The sequence below is a fragment of the Vespula pensylvanica genome, chromosome 16, assembly GCF_014466175.1.
Source record: "Vespula pensylvanica isolate Volc-1 chromosome 16, ASM1446617v1, whole genome shotgun sequence".
Taxonomy (NCBI): Eukaryota; Metazoa; Arthropoda; class Insecta; order Hymenoptera; family Vespidae; genus Vespula; species Vespula pensylvanica.
This window is the reverse complement of record NC_057700.1, coordinates 2,861,058-2,888,474: the sequence shown is the minus strand read 5'-3', so window position 1 is coordinate 2,888,474 and position 27,417 is coordinate 2,861,058. Positions and strand designations below refer to the sequence as shown.

General features: G+C 30.9%; 1 protein-coding gene across 5 annotated transcripts in view; it reads right to left on the bottom strand.

Annotated features, from left to right (window-relative positions):
- The window catches only part of LOC122634860 (one cut domain family member 2-like), a 106,715-nt gene that overhangs the window by 59,551 nt on the left and 19,747 nt on the right, over positions 1–27,417 (bottom strand). For 3 of the 5 annotated variants that reach the window (XM_043824240.1, XM_043824242.1, XM_043824244.1), the window contains exon 3: positions 27,149–27,256. The exons of the other annotated variants lie outside the window; for them this stretch is intronic. In XM_043824240.1, the coding sequence (XP_043680175.1) occupies positions 27,149–27,256 (108 nt within the window). The remainder of the gene's footprint in view (positions 1–27,148; positions 27,257–27,417) is intronic. 5 annotated transcript variants of the gene reach the window in all.

Sequence of the window (27,417 nt, the reverse complement as noted above, 5' to 3'; positions counted from 1 at the left end):
GTACTCTTACATATAGTTATATAATAAGTAAAAATTTTAAGTTATATGAACATATATTTATACATATGCAATTATTTATAATCATTATTATTTTTACACTACTTTTTCACTTTACAAGAAAATCCACTCTAACGTTATTAAATTTGTATCTCCTCCTTTTCCTTTTTTATTTTCATATCTTTTTTTTCTTTCTCTTTCTTTCTTTTTCTCTGTCTCTCTTTCTCTCTTTTCTTCATTAACATAGAGACGACGAACGTATGAGAAAAATTTACCGGACGATGAACTACTACTATTACTTCCCATATAAGCTGACTCAACTTTCCTCCAGACGAACTACGGGAATAAATTTTCTCCATGAGTTCGTCCAACCGGCTATAGCTACGTACATCTCTTTACTATACCTATAACTCATTCCCCATGTCTTCTTATTTTCGATAAATGTTATTATTCCTCAAAAGTATCTCCTTATTTCCAACCGATCTAAATTAATCTTATTAATGCGATGATTACTCGTTAACAGAAAAAAAGGAATAATTGAAAAATTGAAAAATTAAAAACTAATCATCATTATTATTCTTAATATATTCTTGACTCGTCTAATCTTTTTCTTACAAGAATAGGACGCTTTATTTAATACGATTTCTTTAATACGAACGATCGAGCATAACGGGGATAATGTTGTCTCGCTTTGTTTTTCTGTGAGAAAAAAAAGGAAAAAAAAAAAAAGAGAAAAGAAAAGAAAAAGGCCGTTTAACCGCGTCTACGATAAACGCGTACGATACTTCAGAGGCGATACCGAAGTGAAGCTAGCCTATCCACGCGCTTTATCATGCGTGATCGAGCAAAGATCTTCTTCCCACTATCCTTCCTCTATTACGCTCGTAAAACATAGACACGTGCGTACGTTGACGCTAGATAATAGACGATATCCATTTTTCTTGAAAGAAACAGAAAGTGTTAGATTTTCTATTAAAGGATATATCATTTCGAAATAACGGAGATACATGTTATTATTTTCGTTGTTGTACGCTCTATAACAAATCCAATTAGGTTCGTGTATCAAAAAATTATGTCGGATTAATCAAAAAAAATCTTCGCTTTCAAACGTCAAAATTTTAACATATCTAATTTCTACGTTCCATTAGAAACACGTACGATTATATAAGATAAAATAACGAAGTTAAAAAAAAAAAAAAAAGAAACTTTAAAGCAAAAGAGTAACATAAATAAGCGTGTACTCTAATAAGAATCTTCAATTTCATTAATTTCCTCGAGTTTTTAAATCAACCGAGTTTAATGACATTCGAGTAAGTAAGAGTTCTTCATCGTAGTAAATTGAGAAATAAAGATTAAAGAGGGAAGGGAAAAAGGAAAAGAGTCGAAAAAGGAAAGAAAAGAAAACGAGATAAAAAGAAAATAAAAAGGAGAAAAGAAAAAAGAAGGAGAAAAATATTCTGTCTGACTAATAGTTACGAAGACAAAGTTTTCATATAAAATAACAAAAAAAAAAAAAAAAAAATAGGAAGAACAAAAAAGAAAAAAAAAAAAGAAAAAATGAAAACGAAAATGTAAAAAAAAATAAAAAGAAACAAAAAAGACAGAAAGACGGAAGAAAAGAAAAGGAATATGAACGCGATATTTATTTTTTTTTAATTGTCATTCCAAAATCATTGTGAATGAATTTTAACAGAACGAAGAGTGATGATGATGATGATGATGATGATGATGATGATGATGATGATGATGATGATGAGGAGGAGGAGGAGGAGGAGGAGATGGAGGAGGAAGTAACCGAAACTGTTCTCGCAAATTCCTAGCTCATTCGGAGGACAACATTTGCAGTGTAATTCCTGCTTGAATTCGAAATCCTGCTAATTGTTAGTCAATGCCTACCGCAGCAGTTAGTGTACCCTGTCGATGGAATCAATGCTAATACAACGATATCCTGGCACACCTGATCTAATTAACGAAGACGCGTTGCATATCGCACATTCGAAGGAATTTGTCTATGACTATAATATCGTAATTAATTTTTAATGTCAATCGATATACATACATACATACATACATATATATATATATATTTTTTCTGCTTCTGCATCGATTATAAAAGAATCATATTCATAAAACGTTCTATAATTAACGTCAAAGATTTTTTTTTCTCATATGAATTCCCATTGCCATTACATACGATATTATCCTTCCTGAAATAATCGATATGCATTTAGATTTGCATAACGATATTAACGCTTACTATTGTTGCTTCTGATTGGCCGGTTCGACGATACTCTATGTATGTATGTATATGTGTATGTGTGCGTGTCTGATTAAATATATATATATATATAGATACATCTTAAGACATGACTCTATATATATATATATACAAACTCATAGTCAATGAGAAATGTTCATCAGGACTATTATAGTAATTTTGCAAAAAAAAAGAATAGAATAAGAACAATCGCCAAGACAATTCAGTTATATTTTCAAAAGGTAATACAGGTCCTTATCATAAATTCATCTACGTACGGTTAATCCTTTAAGAGGAGTGACGACCCTCTTAAAAATCTCAAATGTCAAACAGAAATCAAGTAGTATGCCATTTAATTCTCCACTTACAATGGTGCTATTTCTTCTTTTCTCTTTTTTTAATTTTGATTCAACAGTTGAACCGTGAAACTCTTGCGTTTCAAGGTTTCTAGTTGAAAATAATTTTGATATGATTAAATATTCAAAGCGTGCATCACTATCGATTAATAAAGTCTTCTCTCGGTTTTACGTCGAACATTTCGTAATAATTTTTAAAAATAATCTGACGCAATTCTTCGATTATGCGCTGCTAAAGTTCTCCTATAGAAGGCGATTGGACGATATATATTCGTGATTTTAAATATTCCTATAGGAAAAAAAAAAAAAATATTAAAAGAATTAAAAAATAAAGAAAAAAAGAAAGTCAAAGGGCGCGAATGATCGGAAAAATTGTGATTTAAAAATTGCCATATTGGACATGGAGGGGAATGCCGTCGTGTTGAAAAAGAAAGAAAAAAAAAAAAAGAAAAGCAATACATTCTAAATTTGGCCATTTTTAATGACTCCTACGATCATTGGGTAAATAAAATCCTATAAAAATTTAGAGAAAATTAAAAATATTTAATAAAAAATGCGGGACAATAATTTTGTTATTTGATATAACAGCTCGCAGAGTTCATCATCGGATTACATCATTGGATGTATTGCGGAATCATGTTCGACGTAACACTCACCAAGGACTTTATTAACTCACGGAGATATCGGCTATATGGATTTGGAATATTTAATAAAATAAAAATTGTTTTCTCAATTTGGAATTCAAAATACATTTTATCGTGAGATATTGGTTAAAAATTTAAAAAACAAAGGAAAAAGGGAAAAACGAAATATTTACCATTGCAAAGAGAATTGAAAAGATCTTTTGAATGATATACCATTTGATTGCTAGTGCCATTTAAGATTTTGGAAGAGCATATCGCGAATCTTAGGGGTGTTAGCTCAATATAAATGTATAATATAATAAGGATATCGAATGTCATTAAATTAGTGTTGTCCGAATGTATATATATATATATATATATATATATATATATATATACATTTTTTCTATTTTATATTCGAAATATATTTATTATTAATAGATTTACCAATTTAATCAAAATATTTTAGAAAGCCTGTGTAATTAAAATTTCGAAATACATATAGTAATCCTATTAATAAAAGTAATAATGATGATCATGATGATGATGATGATGATGATGATGATGATGATGATGATGATGATGATAATAATAATAATAATAATAATAATAACAATAATAATAATAACTACAACAACTGCAACAATGACAATGACAATGACAATGACAATGATGACGACAACAACGATAACAACAATATAAACAACAGCAATAATGATGATGATAATGATAATAATAATGTCAATCCATTAGACAACGAAATGAAATATAAAATCGATGGTCGATCGTTTCCACGGTTGGAAAACGAGCGAAGGTTGTAGATCCGGACGCGTAGGTGTCTCCAATTTACCGCCCCCTAATCCCACTTCTACGTCATTTCTCCGAGCGTACTTCACCGATCGCTTAACAAGCAACGATGGAAGGGTATACCGTTAAAATCTAGAAACCCTTAGCCAGTCGAATTATTAACGCTCGAGGTCTCTTCGTTCTGTCCGTCTTTTCTTTCTTCGTTGAGGGTAGGAAAAAATAGAGAGAATGAGAAATTGAGAGAGAGAGAGAGAGAGAGAGAGAGAGAGAGAGAGAGAATAAAAAAAAGAAAAAAAAAGAACAAGTGTTACGCCATACGTTCGAGCTGTAACTAATTCATTCGATTTGATTGAATTTTTTTCTTTTTTGTCTCTTTTATTTTCTCTTGACGATAAACTCCTCAAATATCATATCCTATAAATTTGTAGTCGAAGTATAAGCGAGGATCGAAGTCAAGCATTAAATTAAACTCTTTAAAATTGATTTGAATTAAACCCTATTCTAAACCGAACTTAGTAGTAGTAGTAGTAGTAGTAGTAGTAGTAGTCTAGTAGTAGTAGGAATAATAGTAAGTTGCCTTGACCGAACGAAGATAAGATAAATCCGGAGTTTTGTAGAAACTTGACCCCATATTTTTCGGCATTTAAAGAAAAAGAATGAGAAAGAGTTATACATATACATACGTATATACATATATACATATATATATATGTGTGTGTACATACATGATAACACATACATATACACACACATACACACACACACACATATACATATGTATATACGGTATTGTATATTAGAGCAATGATACCCCAGCTGCAATATTCAGAAGGCAAGCTTACGCTACGCTCGGTCCGTTAGGTGGACACTAGCTCGCCCTACAGTACTGTTGGTACTACATATAGATTATTGATCAGGCAATAACTCAAGGACTAGTTGGGGTGCATATTACCACCATACCGAGCACTACGTTCCGGCCAATGTTGGTACGCGTAGTAGTTATGCTAATTAAAGGCAACCTTTCCAGGTTGGCGCAACACACGCGAGCTCGATTACATACTTACGTGTTATACCGAGGGGGTGGGAGGGAGGAAGGGAGGGATAGAGGAGGCTGGGGAATAGGCCGCGAGGGAGAGGAGGAGGAGTATAGGTGGCGCGGTGGCAGCAACGTTGGAGGAAAAGAGAGATAGGAGGGTTGCGCGGTGAGAATGAGGGTGAGGGTGGGATAAAATAGAGAGGGGAGGGGGCTACACGGCGACGGATAAATACGTATATGTGTTATCGTATAGATAGAAACGACAAACACTAATACAGAGTCCAAAACGTTCGGAGGAAGATCATTATGCGCACATGGGACTAGCGTGCGTACCGCACCAACGAATCCAAAACCATCCCTACGCTCTCTTCCCCTCTCCCTCCTCCTTCTCCCAATGGCGTTTCCATGTGCAAGGGCAATAAGCGTCCTTTCGAGAAAGAACGATTCCGAACGTGGACGATCCGTTTCGAGGTAATTGCGAATATGACAAATTAACCATTTGCTTCGAGCAGTTTCTGATCGCAGCTGGCTCGTTGGATTCCGAGATACTCTCCTATTTACATACAGCCGTATATATATACATACATACATACATACGTATATACATACATATATACATTCATACATTTTGTATGTATGTATGTATGTATGTATGTATGTATGTCGGATACGATTTGCAATCTCGTTTCGACTGATCGAATTACATATATACAACATATGTCAATAAAATCTTACAGGATTCGTGATCGAAGAAACTAGATCATTATTCGCGTAACAGAGAGATTCCGGGATAAATATCGATCGATGTTATTGAATTATATTTTCGAGGAAAAGGAAAAAAAGAAAAAATAGAAAAGAAAGAGAGAAAAAAGGAAATGGAGAAAAAGAAAGAAAACTGATCGACGTTCGAAAAAAAATACAGACGTAATATACCTCACTTCTGGAACGAGATCCTAACGGAGTTAGGAATAGATAGTAAACTTTCTCGCTGACTAAAATGAAGGGCTCAGAAAAAGAAAAGAAAAGAAAAGGAAAGAAAAGAAAAGAAAAGAGAAGAAAAGAAAAGAGAAGAAAAAAGAAAGAAAAAAAGAAAAAGAAAGAGGAAAAAAGAAAAAAGAAAGGAAAAGAAAAAACGTAAGATCCTCTTTTCGCTTAAGTCCACTTTCCGAACTGGCTTTTTCCCCGCGAACGGAAAAGGTTAGATAATTTAATCCGGCCGACCGAGATATACATACATATATACATACATACATACATACATACATATATACATTTACATATGCATATAGATATACATATATATATAAATATATATATACATACATATATATATATATATATAATACCTACACGTATCCGTTCCATTTTACCGAAGCGAGACGCATCTCTTATTTAAAAGACGAACCGTGCACGACGCGTAAACTTTCCGTTCCACCGGCGAAAGCTTTTATGAGGAAAGAAAAGTCGACTTCTTGGGATTACGAAATATTTCAAGCCCGAAGACTGGTCACGGCGATTTTCACTTTGCGAAGCAATGCCTTCCTCGGTCAATCGATAGACCAGAAGCGCTTCGCGATAAGACGAAGCAGCCTTGTCGGGTGCTCGGAGTGGGGTAAGGGAGCCGGGGGTGTATAGAAGAGGAGGAGGAGTAAGAGAAGGAGTAGAAGGGGTGATAGAAGGGTGGACTTGGGTTGGAGGAAGTGGGTGGCTTGAAAAAGGGTGAGGTTGGGTGGTAACGGTGGGAGAGAGGGAGAGGGAATAGGGATAGGAGGGTGAGGTAGGGAGGACGGTCGAGTACATCCGAAGGAGGGTAAAAGAAGTGAAATCTTGTCTGTGTACGTACATACGTTTATATCTTCTATACATCTCTATACAGACGTATATATGTATGTATGTATATATGTATATATATAGTAGACGAATACACGTAGATAGACGAAGAAGGTTTACGCCGAAACGAACGGGTACCTACCTACATAGAAGTGATTTTATAAACCGAAAGCATATTTCTGATGCAAGGACGGCGAACCACTAGAAGACTAAGAGGATTCCTTTCGAAAAAAGCGGAATAGAGAGAATAAAAGAGAATGGAGAAGAGCGAGAGAGAGAGAGAGAGAGAGAAAGAGAGAGAAGAAGAAGAGAGAGAGAGAGGTAAGATACAGAAGAAGAGGGTTCGGATACGAGGAAAGGAGAAGGAACGATGTCCGAGTAGAACCGACAAGAGCCTTTCTCTTCCTTTGCCATAGCATTTTCCGTAAGTGGATCGTTACGTCGAACCGCTACATTGTATCGAAGAATGAAAAAAAGAAGAAGAAAAAAAAGGAAAAAAAAAGAAAAAGAAAGGAAGAAAGAGAAAGGAAAAAAAGAAAAAGTAAATAAATAAAAAGAAAGAGAGAGAGAAAGAGAGAGTAGGAAGGTAAAAGAAGACAAAGATATTAGAGAGAACAAGAGATCGATTCTGGCACGTTTGATAACGATGTGAGGAAAAAGAAATTAAAAAAAAAAAAAAAGAGAGAGAGAGAGAGAGAAAGAAAATGATCTTGTTCGTACATTTAAATCACGAAAATTAAATGATGAATCAATAGAGTTAGTTACCCTCTAAAAAGTTTCCCCTTTCTAAATCTTTTCCTTTATAGCGATGAAGTCACGCGTATCTGTTTAAGTATTTACATTTATGTATATGCACATATATGCAATCTCTCTTTCTCTCTTTTCTCTAATATTAAACTACCTCCCATCGTTCCAACCAATTGATATTATTTATGTAGAACGAAAGTTACCCCTCGTTTTGCTACGTTATCGGGCCGATTACAAATCGTTAGGGTTGTGTCTGAGTTTTAATACGTAGAATCGAGCGATTTAATTTAACGGGATTAAAAACTCAAACAATATCGATCGAATAAAAATCTGTCCGATCGATCAATCGACGAGAATCTAATTCAAAAGGATGCACCATGTTCCTCGTTGTTAGGACAAGGAAGAGAAAAAAAAAAGAGAGAGAAAAAAGAGAAGAGAAAAAAACAGGATAGAGAACAAAAATTCTAATTCGACGAATGCAATCATTTTCCATAGAATTTTTCGACATTATTCATGAACTATGAAACCTGACACCCACCGTGCGTCATCCCATTTGACGGATTACTCCAAAATTCCTCCGTTAGAACGGCGTCCGAGTTTTAACTATATTACTCAACGATTACACGATCGAACGATATTCTAATCCATATTCCAATTCGAAACTAAACTCGTCGTAATCGATCGGAAAAATTCGATCGATCGTCTTGCGTGCAATGATTAATGATACAATAAGGAATAGCAGAAATTGAAGGAACAAAAATTAGAAAAAATAGAAAAGGAAAGAAACAAAAAAATAGAAAGGACAGAAACAGAATAAAACAAAAACAGAAATAAAAATGAAGGAGAAAAAATGGAGGATACGAAAATGCTAAATTCGATCGACGAGAAATCCAATCGATTTTGCGACATTTTGATGAATTTTTTTGTTGATAAGAAAAGTTAGGCCTAGATCGTCGTGCGTCTATTGTCGCGTTCTTTGTAATACCTCGAAGCACTGGTCTCTCCTCTCCTTCCCGTCTCAACCCTTCTCCTTTCCTTTCACCCTCTCATCCACCTACAATACTCCCCCGTTCACCCGACCGCTCGGCGGCCGCGAACAACCCTCTCCCTCGCTGTTACTAGCAACACCATCCACACTGGTGCGCGTATCGAACAGGCTAGTAGATCGATACGAATTCAATGAACTATAACAGAGTGGCATTTCCATGAGCCAATAACCCCTTGAACCAATGAGATACAGGCCCTTAAGCTTGAAATTTTCCTGATCGCATCGAGTACCACCGGTGGTTGTAACCCGTGAATTCACTGGGGGTTAAGTACACGCGCGCCCAATAAAATTTTATATTCCTATAGGTATGTATGTATCAAGATGATTAAGGGTTGTTCGTCTAATTTCTTTTCTTTTTTTCTTTTATCATCTCATTGCGAAGATTTGATATTTGGTGTACGATAATTAAAGGTGTGATTTTATTTAAACAAAATAATAAAAAGAAGAAGAAAAATAGAAAAGAGAGATTAGAGATTCTTATTAAGAGAGGTCGATAATAAAGTGTTGATAAAAAATTTACATATATCATAATGATATATATATATATGTATATACGAGAATTTTAGATTACTCATTGGATATTTTTGATCATTGAAAGAAAGTTTTGAAAAATTATCTATTTTGAAACAGCAGAGATCAAAGCTTCTATTTTTTTAAAAAATACAACTCGTGAAGATTTTTTTGAATAGAAATTGATCTTTTTGATTTTTTATAATATAGAAAAATTGTGAAGCAAATCAAGTCAATTTATGAATTTATACAAAACAACTCTAAATTTATGTTATCTTGTTCATTTTTTAATTTATAGATAAAGGATCTATTAACAACACTGTTTGTTAAATATTCGATATAAAGATTCAATTGATATTATATCGTAATACTCATGAATTTTCAAAAAACCTACTCGAACGATATTACAAAATTATAAAATTTATAACGACGATATTATTATATTTCTTGTTTAAAAAAAAAAAGATTTAAAATAACAATATATATTAAATTTAAATTTGACATAGTTAATAACAATAGAATATCTTCGACAAGTAATACGTTAATAAGTTTGTAGTATTTATAAGCTTTACGAAAATAATATTTTTAGTAGTGATAGATATAAAAAATGTTTTAAATTTCTCCTGATATACCTTGTAACTTTTATAAAAGTAAACAAATCACAAATTCTATTTAAAGAAATGTCAATAACCGTCTTTTTAAAAAATACGACATTTTCATAATAGTCTATTCTTTTTATATCGTTCTCTTAGAATCAAATATATTCTTTTAAAAAATTTTCGTGTTGTCATTAGTAATTGAAGTCTACTTTTATATATATATATATATATACATATTAATATGGTTTTATATATATATATGTATATATACATATTAATATCGATTCGAATCCTATTACATAAATGGAGGATAATTTTAACTACAATACTAAAATATTAAAATACGTAAAGTCCGATACATTCAGATGAACATATTTAAAAAAATCCTTCGAACACATTTAAAAAAATATATATATATATCTATATACAATTTCCTTCGAAATAATCCTATTAAAACAAAAACGAAAAAAAAAAAAAAAAAAAGAAAAAATAATCGCCACAAGGAGAAACAATGTATCTTATTTCGAAACTCGATAAAAAAGATCCATCAATCCCCAAATTTAAAGATCTATCAAAGGAGCCGAGTTAAATGAAAAATCGTTGATTAAAATCTACGATGAAATAATAATTTACTAAAAGATCTAGTAGTGCACGTAGATCAAAATACTTTGTCATAGATATTAATACGAATTCAAGCTAGACGATATTACAACAAAAATAGATTTTCTCTGAAAAGAAAGACAAAGACAAAGACAAAGACAAAGATAAAGAGAAAGAGAGAAGAAGAGAAAGAGGAGGAGAGAGAAAGTAGGATGGAGAGGGGATGGAGAAGTCCCATTAAACGCCACTAATTAACAGCTCATCCAGTTTCACGCGCGTTTACGCAGTAAATTAATCGCGGATCACCGAATGGCAATCAGCAGAATATGAGCGCTATCAGCCCTCCTAAAGGCAGTGGCCAACCGATGTGGAGATTGGAGTAGGCGCGACCCTTTCGTCGATGACGACATATCTACGTGTATATATATATATATATATATATATATATATATATATATATACCAACACACATATATACATACACAAATATACACACTCATATGTACATACATACATTTATATATTAAAGGTGTGTGTGAATGTATATGCATTTGTGTGTGTGAGTATATATATATATATATGTATCTATCTGATATGTATATGTATATGTATATGTACATGTATATATATATATATATATATATATATATATATATATATATCTCGAAATGAAACATCGCGCGTCACGTGACCTCGGCAATGTCCGAGTTAGCAGATCGAAAAGGGGTGGGGATGGGCCGATGGCAAAGGGTTGCGATCTACATTGTCCTCTCGATGATTCACGGACAGCTCGTTGCGTGGGCGAGTGACGCATCATTCTCGGTGCTTCTATAAAGTTCGAGTGAATTTTTGCGTACCTTTTCTTTCTTTTTTTTTTTTTTTTTTTTGCGGTTTTGTTTCGTCCTGTTTTGTTTTACTTCTTTTTTTGTCCTCGCGGTCTTTCTGTTTTTTTTATTTTTCTCTTTTTTTTTCTTTCTTCTTTTTACTTTCTTTCTTTCTTTCTTCATCACTTTTTATTTCTTCGTCATTTTCTTCTTCTTTTTTTTCCCCCAATTAATCTTCCTTTTTTTCTTTTTTTAGAAAATTCTCTCTCGCTGGCATCCTCTCTCTCTCTCTCTCTCTCTCTCTCTCTCTCTCTCTCTCTCTCTCGTTTCGTTACGAGTAAAATCCGATTTTGATTTGTGTATCATCTAAAACTTTCAACAGGTTATATATGTATATATACTGATATGAACATCCGCGAAAGATGATAAATATTACTTTTGTTATTGTTATATATAATGATTCGATCTATATCTATAATCTAACTGGAAGTAATTTTTAATTTAACTGGGAGTAATTTTTGTTTATGTATTGAAACGATATGTAACGGTTATATATACATATATATAAAAGCCATCATTTTGAATTTTCTACTTTTATAAAATAGAGATTTTCGTTTTGAAAGAACGTAATAGCATGATTCAAAAAAGAAAAAAGGAAAAAGAGTGTTAATAACGTCAATTACCAAAGCTTTTTCGTTACGACGAAAAGATAAACTTTAATTTCACCATAATTTCTATCAAATTAATTGAATAATCTTTTCTACCTCGAGCTTGACAAAACTAACGTAAAGAAAGGATAAAAAAGGAGAGAGGGAGAGAAGGAGAGAGAGAGAGAGAGAGAGAAAGGAAAAGAAAAAAAAAGGAAGTTCATTGAGAAATTTAATTTTAATCCATATAAAAATAGTTGAACCAAAAGTTTTAAAATACTTTAAGGAATAATACATTAAGAAATGATAAATCCTATTAACCTTAATTTTTATTAAAACAATTAGAATAATCGTTCTTATATCGGATTGGAACAAAATTAACAGAAGAAAAAAAGAAAAGAAAAGAAAAAGAAAGAGAAAAAAAAAGCAAAATAAAAGGAAAAAGAAAAAAGAAAAGTTCATCCGAAAAAAAAAAGATAATAAAATTCGTAATAATCTTAATCTTTATTAAAAACAATTAAACGGGCCTTCTTATATCGAGTTTGAAAATACTTTAAGAAATAATTCATGGAGGAATGAAATCCCTATTCGCCGATAAACGATCCAACCGATCTATAGATCTGTCTTGAACGATTTCCTAAAGGAAAGATCGTAATTTCGCTTGTAGTTTCTCTTTGGACCCACGGGACTTGTCCGTCCTCGTAGTCCTGCAAACTCAAAGTCCTTTCACATACATACATATACGAGTAAAGGCAACATACATACGTTCGGTTACTAACGGCTCCACTAGGGATTCGAGGGAGTTAAACGACTCACCTAATTTCGTGGAAAGTGACATCGATCGCGTGCATATAAGGACTACCTGGTAACCCTCGGAATAATTTTCTTTTGGAAAAGTCGTTGAGATTACGGGAAAGTTCATCGTAAATTTTCTCGTGAAAGTTAGTACGAACGTTTGATGGACCGAGGAACGATTTTAAACGAACCAAACTACTTAACTTTGAGCTACGCTTACAGATGCACTTGGATAATTTAGAACTATTTATTAGAAGTCTAAACGAGTGAGAGAGAAGCAAAAAAAAAAAAAGAAGAGGAAAGAAAGAAAGAAAGAAAGAAAGAAAATTATTTTTATATTTCGAGATTCTTATTGAAGTAGGAATTTCGACGAAGAAAGAAAAGAAAAGAAAAAAGGAATAAGGAAACGCAGTTGTAATTATTATTTTTTTTTTCTTTTGGGAACCAAAAAATCGCTCTGGAAATAACAAGGATAGTCCGAGCAAAAAAGAAAAAAAACATAAGGAAAAAGCAAAAGAGGATTATTTATCTTCTAATATTTGTACTGAGAAAAAAAAAGAAAAAATAACTACAGTCGGAACCATTTTCAGAAACAAATAAATCACTATAAAAGTAACGAAGAGAGAGAGAGAGAGAGAGAGAGAGAGAGAGAGAGAGAGAAAGAGAGAAAGAAAGAGAGGATTATTTATTTCCTATTATTTCCTAGGATTCTTATTAAAGAAATTTCGAAAAGAAGATAAATGACTGTAGTTGTAAATACTTTCTGCAATCAAAAAAGATTATTATAAGAATAACAAGTATTAATTTCAACGAGATAATAAAGTAAAGAGAATTACTTATATATTTTCTAAGAATCATACTGAGATAGACAAAATCTCTTCCCTCCCAAAAAAAAAAAAGGAAAAGAAAAGAAAGCAACTGCAGTTGTAACCACTTTCTTGAATCAAGATATCGCTATAAGAATAACAACTTATGAAAAAAGAAAAGGAAAAAACAAAAAATAACAAAGAAAAACAAAGAAGAAAAAACGACAAAAAAAAAAAATGAAGCATAGACTATCTGAAATATTGAGAAAAATCATTTGACAAAATTGAAACGTTGTTCGATCCGTCCGATCTAAAGATAGAAGTGCATCAGGAAGGAAAAAATGGAATCTATGGAAAATAAGTATCTGCGCACTCACAAAGCAGAGAAGTATAACGCAGAGCAACAACAGATGGAGTCAATGCAAATAACGGTATAAAAAGTCGAAGAGGTAAAGGATATGATAGTAAAAAAAAAAAAGAAAGAGAGAAAAAAAAGAAGAAAAAAAGAAAAAGAGGAAAGAAGGAAGGAAGGAAGGAAGGAAGGAAGGAAGGAAGGAAGGAAGGAAACAGGAAAGATGAAGTAGAGAAGACGAGAAATCCTAACGATAACCGTTGCCCGTGTTCGTCACTAGGAACAACAATAGCAACAGCAATGACACAACAGCAATGGCAAAGCACCGTAGCCAAACCTAAAGCCAATGGCGAGACGCAGCTGAGGCCATTATTGGAAACTCGTTACATACATGGTACACCACGCTGTTACAAAGGCTCGCAGCTACTTGACTCCCTTACTACTCCCTCTCCCTCTCCTACTCCTCCTGCTCATCCTCCTCTTACCCCCACTTCTAACCCCTACTCCTATCCTAGTCCACCTACCCACCCTTTTGCAGCTTGCGTTACACGAGTATAAGGACGACAGAGGTACTAGATAGACATATATATATATATATATATATATATATATATATATATATACATAGAAGGAGAGAGAGAGAGAGAGAGAGAGAGAGAGAGAGAGGATTGACTATGTCCTCTTTCTCCTCGTTAAATTGCACCTCGGTTATAATGCGATACCTACTGACATCGAACGTTAACTCTTTGATATCCTTGAGAGATAACGAATTTTTCAGATTTATATTAAAGATTTTTTCTGAGTTAAACTTTTTATATACTCTTTCTCTCTTTCTCTCTCTCTCTCTCTCTCTCTCTCTCTCTCTCTCTCTCTCTCTCTTTTTGTTTCTTTATCTCTATTTTTATGTCTATCTTTCTCTTTCTGGCTAAACTCATTTGATAGAATTATTTAAAATCCGACATCATAATTAACATGAGCAAACGACGTATGAGCGATGGAGCTTATAAATTGACGAAGCTGTGCACATTCGATTTTTAATCTTCTGTAATACCATGTAACTTCGAAATTAAACACACAGTATTTTTATAGTTTGAAATCTTTAGTTCATATAGTTAATTATTTTAACGATGTTAACTCTGTTAATTCTTTTTCTAAGGATTAATATTTGATACTGACAACGGGTATATATTATAGCATGATTATGAACAACTAAATTTCATCAAGTTAATATCATTTTTCTTTGGATTCCAACGAAAATTGTATGTTACGCTTGGCCAATTACTTCTTTCTTATTAAATCTAAAATTCTACATTTAAAATTCTAAATTTAATTTTACACACACACACACACATATATATATATATAAATTCTACGAAAACTATTATGATTATTATAACTATTAAATTTTTCAACTATGCACATATCGTTTTTTAACGATCTATAATACGATACAATGTAACTTTGATGTTACACGCTCGTACATCTCTATTTTTGATATTTGAACTTTTTAAATTGGATAGTTAATAGGTTTTCATAGTTTCGACATTGTTGGTACATATTTGAAAATAGTTATAATATTTGTTACATATAATTCCTATTGAGATCATAAAACGATTATATTATAGATTTCACGTCTGGATCATTTTCGTTTCATAAAGATTCGAATAAAAATTAAATTATGTATTACACGATCTTGCAATATTAATTTTTTTATTTTATTACCTAATAAATATAAATGAAAATCTATGATTTTGAAGAAAATTATTATTATTATCATTATTATTATTATTATTATTATTATTATTATCATCATCACGAATTGTAATATCCCATGTAAATCGTGATGCGATATTTTCAAAGTATATCTGTCGAGTGTTCGCGAATTATCTAGATTTATACGAAAAGCATTGGCAATAAATCCGATGTGAAACGTCAGGATTGTCAAAATGGCTATATCAAGTTGTAAAGGAAAAATGCTCGCGTTCATTTTGGTCAATCGAATAATCGACTATTCGACCCCATTTCCGTTAACGATAGAGTTTAATTCGAGAAATCGTAATCGAATGATATCGAACGGGTTTCTTCTATATACCAATACTTTGAACAGAATCTTATCTATTCTTCATCTTATCTATATATTTTTTAATGCGTCTCCCCAATCATGCATAACCATTCGAAACGATCGACATTTGACTCTTGATAAATTATCGATACGCTCGTTGGTTATATCTAACCAAAAGAGGGGCAGGACGACAATCGTCTTGAAAAATCTTCAACTCTATTGAATAATCCAAGACCGATAAATCGAATTAACCGATCAAAATGTTATATCTCCTAAGGTATAATAATAAAATAGTGAATCTCTTCACCGAGAAAGACGGGTAAAATATTAGTATATAGAGAAAATCTAAATGAAATTTTTAATTCTTCTTTAATACCCGTAAATAATCTTTGTTTTCTTTTCTTTTTCTTCCTCCTTTTTCCCTTTTCTTATTTTTTTGACATTTTGAGAAACTCGCGAATAAAAAAAAAAAAGAGACGAAAAAAAAAGAAGGAAAAAGAAAAAAGAGAAAACAAAAAGAAAACAAGAATATGTAAATGATATGACGTTTCCGACTAAATATAACGTTTCTGAGATTCCATTTATAAAATATTCGGTGCTTATAATTAAGAAATATAAAATGAGAAGCGTATCATGCACAGGAAACATCATCATTGAGGAACGTTCGTATGAACGAGACGAGACGAGACGAGACGAGACGAAATGAGATCGTCTAACTGGATAGAGAAAGACAGAAAGAGAAAGAGAGAGAAATAGAAAAGGTGGAAATCCGTGAATCGGATTCGATTCAACGATCCGTTAATTCGGTCAATGAATCGAAGCGGTCGTTTGCTTTTAACCCCGGTCACGTGCTCCAACATTGATCCCGATAAAATCGAACTTTTCCTTGCATAACAATTAACGCTATCATCGAACACAAATACTACGTGCTTTTTCCCATTCTTTATCGTACATTATTTATCGATAAGATTTAAGAAATATTAAAATTATTTTGAATCTTTCGAAATACATTTTTAATGACTTCGAAATGCGTAAACGAAGTTTTCTTCTTTTTCTCTTTTTCTTCTTTCGTTTCTTTGTTTTCAATCTTTGTTTTATTATTCTGCGAATCGATGTTAGTACGTAAATATCACGCGATTAATTAATTATTTTCGTAAACAAAAATTTGTGTTTATTATTAATTTTCTAATATTAACGATTGATTTATTTCGTTGAAGATACAACAAATCGTAAGAAATTTATTATTGAAATTTTCTAACGATGTATCATATTTTGTATGGCTTCGTTTTATTGACGAAGAAAAAAATTACTTACACGAACGGAATTGTGCCGACGAAATTAATAGAAGAAATCAAAAATATAAAACGAAACAACAAGAAAGGAAAGAAGAAGATAAGCAAAAGATCCCAATCAATCGAGTTTCGTCACTTCGACGAACATAAAATATACAATTTACAAAAGTGTCTTCAATTCGACAAATAGATGATTTAAGTTAAATCTATTCTCGACACGTGGAAAATCCTGAAACGATCCAGTGAAAATCCAGAGGTTCTTTCGGTGAATGATACCACCGAATATTTCCAGCGCATTTATTTACTGGGTCAGGACGATAGTCAAAGCTCGAGACGACTTCTACGAAGAAACAGAAACACATCGTCGACCGACCGTACGACAACAAAGAAAGAAAGAAAGAAAGAAAGAAAGAAAGAAAGAAAGAAAGAAAGAAAGAAGGAAAGAAAGCAGAAAAAAAAAAGATAAAACGACAACGTTTCTCTCTCGCTTTACGTGCCGATGCTTTTCTTTCGAACGATGTATAAAAGTTATGGTCGCGAGGGTTAAAAAATTCTATCGATGTTTTTCTATGAACAAAATTTTGTTGCCGACAATGAGTTAATTATTTTTTTGTTTTAAATATTATTAATATTATTATAGATATTTCAAAGAATTTAATCGTTAATTTTTATTCCTTTAAAATAGTTTGAAATATGAAACGAAGCAAGAGCTAAAAAGGGAAAAAAGGCAAAGCTTACTAAAAATATAATTTAAAAGAGAAAAGAGATATGTGTGTGCGTGTGTATCTATATATATCGAGTTTGTGTATGTAAATCTTAGATAACAGTTACGAGAGTAGAAGAATTTTCTGTGAAAAAATTTTTGATAAGAAACGACCCTTAAATTATCTTATCAATTTTTATTACTTTCGATATTTTCAATATCGAATTCGACGAATTTTCATTTAATTAATGTTTCGTTAATATTAAATTTATATATTATAAAATAACTAGAATATAATATCGAAAGAGATCAACGATTTACTTCTCTTTTATATAATAATAATAAAACAACAAATATCCAAGATAAATCTCACTTTTTCTGCCTTTGTCTAATTTACTAAATTACCCTGCAATCGAAAATTGAATAACGTTCAACTTTATTCGCATGCTCGCCAATTGGTTTTTCACTTTAAACATCGGAAAGTTTTATTCGTCTAAGAAATCGGACATCTAGAAAACACGAAGACGCTTTAAAGACATTAACGACTTTCCAATGGATTTTAAAAGGCACACACACTCGGCCCACCCCGTACCATGCCCCTTCGCATCCCTTTTGCTAAAGATTCTACGAACTATTCCCTGAATCCGAAGATTCTACTACCTTTTTTTCTTTTTCTTTTCTTTTTTTTTTTTTTTATCGTCTTCCATGTCGACGAAACTATTTCCACCCCTTAGTGCCTTTGCCTCCTGTGCTTTCAACCAACTAACCAACAAGACTATTGCCACCTTCTTCTCTCCCTATCACTCTCCCTCCCAACACTCCCAACAACCCCCACTTTCGAAAGAGAACAAGACTTCATTATCGAAAAATTGATCTTATTAGGTGGAAAAACCGAACCCCTTTTAGGGAACTTCTTTTTTAGTTGCCCCTATGCCGTTTCTCACGTTTTAGAAGCGACTAGATTTTTTTCTCTCCCTCCTATCACTCTCTCTTTGTTTCTCTTTCTCTCTCTATTTCTCTTTCTTCTTCTTTCTCTCCCGTTCTAGACAATTTTTTTTTTTTTCTTTCTCGACATACGTCTAATGTCGTTATAAACGTTAATAGGAAAGAGATGACAAATACGCATCGATCATCTAAATCATATCTCGTTAATCTTATTGATAATATTTCATATGGAAAGATATATTCACTATTATCAACTTTTGTACCTATGCATGTAGATACCTATATACATTTTTTATATTTATTTTATGTAAAAAATATATATATATATATCTATTTATATCTCTGCATATAAACTATCAAGAAACTACCTTAATTATTCAATTTTATTTATTCAAACTAATATCCTATATGTATATATACATATATATATATATATATACCTATGAAAATTTGTAGTATGTAAATAAAATAAAAAACAAAGAAGAAAGAAGAAGAAAAGAAAAAAAAAGATCTCAAGAATAATAAAAAAAGGACCGGTACAACAAACAAACCAGCAAGCAAGCAAGCAAGTAAGCAAGCAAGCAAGCAAATGAATTCGTTTTTTCGGAATACGTCGTCGTCGCACTCTATCGACCAACTAATAGATTCGTTGGACGTTAAGGTACGGGAGAGGTTCGGGAATCTACGAAGAAAGAGAAGAATGAAAAAAGATGAACTCTATCCGAGACCCTAAGTCGAACGGTATCCATTGAAACGGAGTTGTACATACACATACGTCGAAGTAGTATCAGCCTGAAGGTAATCTCGCTACTACTTCGGGGACTCATTGAAATCCCACGCTAAATTTCAATCTGACGTGTACAAAAGTCGTGCTCTTCCCCTAGCCAGTTCCTCTTCTCTCTCTCTCTCTCTCTCTCTCTCTTTCTCTCTATCCATCTATCTCTTTCTAGTCTCGCTTTTTCTTGACTAGAATCATGCGAGTCGCGTTCGTTGCAGGCAAACGTTCGTCTCTTTTCGACGCTAGCAAAGTTTCTTACTGTATATACATACATAACTATATATTTGTATAGGTATATATATATATATATATATATATATATATATATAACTCTTCCTATTTTCTACTCGTTTGTAAAAGTCTTTTTAATACCACCTTCCTTCTTCCTTCAACCACGCATATACCTTCTATCCAATGTCCATTTTCATTGGCTCCAAACTACAGCAATATGGTATAGATAGAAACTCCTATACAGACATATCTATATATACGTATGCACACATACCATATATAAGAATATATATATATATATATATATATATATATATTGTTTATATGTATATGTGTTTATATATATATAGAACTGTGCGTATTTGTGTATGGAAGAGCGTCATCTCAAGCTGTGCAACATAGAAGAGCACCTAATTAAAGTTTGGTCTCGCACACATATACGCACATTATATACACACGCACACACATACACACATAAACACACAAACGTAGAAAGCTCCTTCTAGTCATCGAATGAAGAGATTGGAAATGGTGCCTTCGAGAAAGGAACGAGAGTTGGTTCTCTTCTCCGCACACCTTGAAACACAACCTTCGATCTCAAGAAGATCTAACTACGGAATTCAAGTGATTCTACGTGTATTAACGATGCTATGCTTTATTCGTACTCTAGGGACCTTAGTTTAGATTAGAATAATTAAATAAAGAAAATTAAAAGGGAGAAATGTAAAGGGGACTTATGTAAGCCGATCTTTTTCATTTTTCTTCCCTTTCGTTCTTTTTCTTCTTCTTCTTTTTTTTTTTTTTTATTCTTGTATATGTTTTCTTTTTTCTTTTCTCTTTCTTTTTTCTTCGTTGCTTCACTACGATGTTATAATATGTAAAAAAAGAAAATACATATGTACGTATATTGCATATATGTTTATATATATGCGTGTAATTAAATATGAGAATTATGAGAAATATAAGACGATCTTTCTATTTTATATTTTCTGTTGTATTGTTTAAATGGAACAAATATAAAGAGAGAAGAGAAAATAGTTTATTAATTTTTATAATTAATTTCATTTAAGATCTCTTTTATTTATTTTCTTTTCCTTTTTTTTTTTTTTGTCTTATCCGATCAATATATATTTTATATCATTAATATTTTCAATCATTGAAGAAAAGATTATTGTTAATATATAAGAAATAAATTAATGATTTAATAAATAATTGCGATTGAAAAAGTATTCAATTTAAAGTAAATGTAATATTTATTTCGTTATATTCTTTTCTTTTTCTTTTTTTAGGAAAGATATATATATATATATATATATATATATATATATATATATATGTAAATCGATCGTATTATTTTTATGTTTTGTTACTTCAGCTTGATGTTATAATAATTAAACGTGAAAAAAATTATACAAAAGCAATTAAATACGAGAGCAGAAGAAATATAAGACGATACTTTTATTTTATATCTTTTTTGTCTGCTTTGCGCGTGTATTAATTAAATAGAAGAAATTAGATAAGAAAAGAAATGAAAAATGCGTCGATCGTTTTTATTTTCCTTTCTTGTTGCTTTATCAAGAAATAATTTAATTAATTTAACAATTAATTCTCAATAAAACTTTAGCGTGAAATAAATGGAAGTTAGTATATAGAAAAATTCTAACATCTTATTCGATTAATCGTTCAGGATGATTACTATTTCTTAGTATTATTATCTTTAATTCTTATCTTTGACTTTTTTTATGGATAATCTATCATTTATTTTACTAATATTTGTTTCATTATTTTTCAGAAAGAGATACCCATATTATTGATTAAGTATAATAATTAAATGTTAAAACGAAGTTATATGAGAGATATTAAATAAAAGAATACATATGAGAAATATAAGTCGATCTTTTTATTATATATCTTTCGTTGTTTGATATCAGCGTTATAATAATTAAATAAAAAGAATTAAACGACAAGAAATAATAAATTGTTTTTAAAAAATTTATACATAAATAATAATAATAATAATAACAAACAAAATGTTAAGACAAGAAATATGCGCGAATCTTCGTAATATTTCTTTCTCTTTACTTTTTTTATTGCTTGACGCTTGAAATTAAATTAAATTGAATTAAAAAAAATGAAAAAAGAAAAAGAAAGTAAAGAAGAAGGGAAAAAAGAAATCGATAGAAAAAAATTCAATATAAGAAGAAAAAGAAATACGAGTCGGAATGATTTATTTTTATTCTTTGTTGACTCGCGACTTTTGTGTTAAAATAATTAAATAGAAAAAAAAATTAATAACGAAAGAGAAAAATCAAATGGTATAAATCAATCCTTCTATATGTCTTTATTATTGCTTCACTTGAAAATAAAAATAATTGAATAGAGAAAATTAAATGATGTAAGTTGATTCTTTTTTTTTTATTTTTTACATACGAAAAAAATTATTTTTATTCTTGACTAACGTCGACACGAAAAAAGGGTGTAAGAGAAAGAGAGAGAGAGAGAGAGAGAGAGAGAGAGAGAGAGAGAGAGAGGGAGAGGGAGAGAGTGAAGTAGAATTGAAATTGATGCGCTTACGAATCGATAAATCGCAAGATAGTAAACTCGATTTGCGAGTTGATAATTTTTTTTTTTATTCGACGAACTAATAAGCAAAGAACATAAAAACAATCGATATAAATTAATAATATAAAGCTATCGGAAGAAAAATTCGAAGTAATTCGTACCATTACTTTCAATTCTTCGTGTTCAAATCATTTTTACATCACAAAAAAATTCTTTCCTTATTTATCAATACACGTAAAACAAAGTGCATATATCGAGAAACATATTTTTTACTTTTTTTTTTTTATGAAAAGATATTACAAAAGAAAAACTCGCTACGTTCATTCACTATCTTTCTTTATTTCTGGGCTTCCATTTCCTTTTTTCTTTTTTTTTTTTTATTTTTTAACTATCTCTATGCGTTAGTTCCATCTCGACGAACGTATGTTCATCTATCAAAAAAAAAAAAGAAAGAAAGAAAGAAAGAAAAATGAAAAGAAAAAAGGAAGAAAGAAGGAAAGAAAGAAAAAAAGAAATGAAAATTCATGAAAGAGATATGAAGGACCGACGCATAATTTTTATTTCTCCTTTAAAAAAAAAAAAAAAAGAGAAAAAAAAAGAAAAGAAAAAATTCATTCGAAATCTGAATTATAGGATTTGAAAAAGAACAGGTTTAAAAATTAAAATTAAAAATTAAAAAAGAACCGATTAAAAATTAAATCGAATTTTCTCATACATATATATATCTCTGAAAGCATCTCTTAAGATATAAAAAAACATTTTTTTTTCCTTTCTTTCTTTAAAGAAATAAAAACTTGAATGGAAATCCAAAATGCGTGACGAACAAATTAACATGTTTTTTTCTTTATATCTTAGTATCTATTACGACATTTCTTACAGTCATAGTCATATGTCTAAAAGTAAAATAAAATAAAATATAATAAGATAAGAAAAAGAAAAAGAAAAAAAATGAGATCTACGGGACATATCATAATCGAGTAAACAACTTTGATCGGTTATACATCATAATAGATCCATGGTGTATCGTAATAAATAATTTGAAAATTTATTTCTATTGATCAAACCATATGTAACACAACAATGTTTCCTATGTAATACGATCAACGAAATTACGAGTTATTTCTTTCCCTTCTTCTTTTTTACATCGATCAACCTCCTTATTACCAAGTTAAATTATTCACAATGCGATTTTCTCAGCAAGATACAGAGCTTATTAACTTCGCTAAATCAGAAACATCATAGAGTTTTCTCTATGAAATTTTTTCCCACGCACAACGATCTTACGCCTTTGTATTTTCGGATTTAAAGCTTCGTTAAAAAAAAAAAAGAAAAAAAAAGAAAGAAAAAAATAGAAAAAAAAGACAAGGTATCTGTGTCCCATTTATTCCGTGATATGTGCAACAGATAAAAGAGAAAAAGAGTGAGTGAGTGAGTGAGAGAGAGAGAGAGAGAGAGAGAGAGAGAGAGAGAGAGAGAGAATAAAAAACATCCTTTCTTTCGACGAATCAAAAAATTTTTGAGAAAAAATCTATCAAGGATTTGTAATTTCAATAATTATATGAATGTATATCGAATAATTGTCGAAAATAACATCGAAATATTTTTGATAAAACGTCCATTAAAACTATTTAAAGTATTAACGAATAATCGTGCGACAAATCCTGTAATGCTCTTTTATTAGATATAATTTATTCATGATAAATCTACGATTTTTTTGTTTACCCTATTACGTTGAAAAATGTATTGTAAGAAAACTCATTACCTCTATTTATATTAACACGTCATGATTTGATTAATAACACAAAATAACAATGTATTTCATATATGATTCTATATAAAAAACAAAAAAAAATTAAAAAACTATTTCTACTTATTCCTATTTATTTCTAATTCAAAGATATTTTTTAAAGATATAATATTATAATACAATACTAAGAAACGTTTCTATAAAGTACCAGCTCGATTGTATCAATTAATTCGATTCTCCCGAAAGATAATAGGAATTATCTAATTCAATGATGAGGAACAACCATTGTTTTGCAGTTCGCCAAAATTGAAATTCTAATATTAGATACGTGTTCACAACGAACACGTATATATAGACAATATTAAATATATACATCTGTATATGTTTATATATATACATATATATATACACACACACACACACACACACACACACACACACACTATATTAATCAAACTAATTTTAATTTATTGTTATGATATTTATTGTTATTATATTGGAGAAATTGTTTTATTTGTCTTTGTTTCTCATTAACGAGATAATCAATATTGAGAGATAGGTTTGAAACTGTTCTTCACCATTGATCTGATTGATTACCACAATCCTCACCCCCTTCCATTCTAAAGCAAAACTATTTCTTAATGATTAACATTTATTTTCCATGAGATTGAATATATTTATATTATCGTTCTAAATAAAAAAAAAAATTTCTTCGTTTTAAATGATTTCAGTGAGTAACTATGTGAAAAAGTAGTGAAATAGAATATCTTAGAGGAATATCTTTTCTCGTGACTTTTCCGATCGAGAGAAGAGAAATAATGTCCTTTGGAGTGACGAGAATGAGGAAGAAGAAGAAAGAAAAAAAAAAAAGAACAAAGAAAAAAGGAAAGAAATCTGAAGCAAAATTATTCCTTGCAAATCTCATTTGCATAGAGAAAACGAATAATGGAGAAGGATAACGCCTGAATGTTTTCTGATCAATTTGATCGTCGAAGAAAATGATCTACGCATATATAAGTACGACTTTATATATGTATATATAGTTTCAAAAAGAAAAAATTATAAAAGAACTAACTTTTGAACGTAAATATTATAAACGTTAACGTCATGATATACAGAAAGGAAAGAGATTAATTTCTCGTTGGAGTTTCACATAGAAATTATTTCCCTTTTAAAATTATTTTCATTGATATAACAAAATGTTGTAGATCAAAATTGTGCCACGTACAAAATGGAACGCAATGGAACAACGAGCTAATTATTTTCTTAGATAAAACCACCGGAAAAATCGGGGATTAGAAGATAAGGGAGAGGATGAGCGGTGATTAAGAGGCAATTTCAATTTTTTCTACGTGAGATGTCACATTTTTTTATGCTAATGGCGATTAATCACTCGTCGAAAGGAATTTTTAACGAACTGCGATTGAAATATGCTATTCCATTTTCTTTTTCTTTTTCTTTTCAATTAGAACGACCTCGTAATCATCTCTATGTCTGGTTTTAGCGAAGGAAAAAAATATTGTTTCTAATTGTAATCTAACGTTTACCATTTTTTACAAAACGTTTCGTCCTTATCAATGAAAATAAGACAGATAATTTTAAACGAATTAAATTAATATCTCGTCCTGTATATTGAAAAAAAAAAAATGAAGAAAAAAAAGATACAAAATAGTAGAAAATTTAAAGCAATGGAAAAACGAAAAGAAATACGAAAGAAAAATATCTTCGCATATTTTTCATTTTAGAAATTAGATAATTGTTATCGTATGTACAGAGTGCCTTGTTGTAAATCATACGAATATGTCCGATACTATTTTTTATTTTAATAAACAAACATATCAAACGTAATTTGCTATTTATTTTGAAATGGAAAATTCAATATGTATATTGCAGATATTTCATAGAAAACAATTTAATATGTAACGCAATTATTTCGTCATCGAGATACGAAAGTCATAATAATTTTTTTAACAGGAAGATCGATACTTTAAACCTAACAAAAGTTGTAGAGAATATCAATACGAATCCAACGAGCACTCACGGTATAACTTTTCCTCGATATTTCATCGAGTTATGGCGCTTTGAAATTTAACAAACTGTTAGCAAACAAATCGCAAACAATGTTCTTTATGAACGCTGAAGGGCATCAAAGCTCCAAATCATTGTAACGTCTGAACAAAAATAAATAAATAAATAAATAAACAAGAAAAAAAAAACTGATTTATGAATTCGATTATCAAATGCTTACAAGAAAATTGATCGCATTATTGCCATTACGCTATTTGTCAAACTTCAAGACGCCATAACTCGATGAAATATCGACGAAAACGTCGTTCGATTCGTGTTGATATTCTCTGCAACATTCGTTAAACTTAAAATATCGATTTCTATGTAAAAAAAAAAAAAAGAAAAAAAAGAAAGCAGAGAAGCAGAAAACAAAAAAGAAAATATTATAACTCCCCTATCTCGACAACAGCATTCTCTACGAAATAACTATAAAAGAAATATTAATAATTGTTCTCCTCCTTAAAACCTAACGACCATTGTTCGAAATATATGTTTATAAAATCGAATACGATCAAAGATGTTTTTTGGACATCGTATCGTATTAAAAATGCGAACACCCGACTACAATGTTTCAGATTTTCGAAATACGTAATCGACATTTAAAACGTTTTATATGTTTATCGAATCACACTTTCCTCGGCATGAAAATTCCTAAACAATAACGTGAAAATTTCTTAATGATTAAAATATATGTATATATATATATATATATATATATATATATATATATATAAATTATATGGGCTATCGTGATTTAGAAAAAAAAAAAGAAGAAAAAATGGGTGACACACATTATTGAAATAATTTCATATCCACGTAAGTGATCTGACAACTTACTTTCAACTCGACGATAATATTAACTCTTGTACGCATATAAAAACTTTATGTGTATAATATTTAATATTATAATGATGAACTTCATATTACCATAGGAGTTGTGAAACTGTTGATGGTGAATGTCGATGCCGCTTCCTTGGTGGTGGATATCCAGCATGGCTTCCGGTTCGCCCCCGCTTTCAGAGCAGTTGCTCAGAGCTAAAACCAAACCGATAGACACACACCTTGCGTTTAAACTTCACATCACTTTTCTTATCGTCGATCCTCACGCGCGATCGATCACCCCGCTCTTTTGTTTTTTATAATTTCTTTCTCTCTCCCTCTCTCTCTCTCTCTCTCTCTCTCTCTCTCTCTCTCTC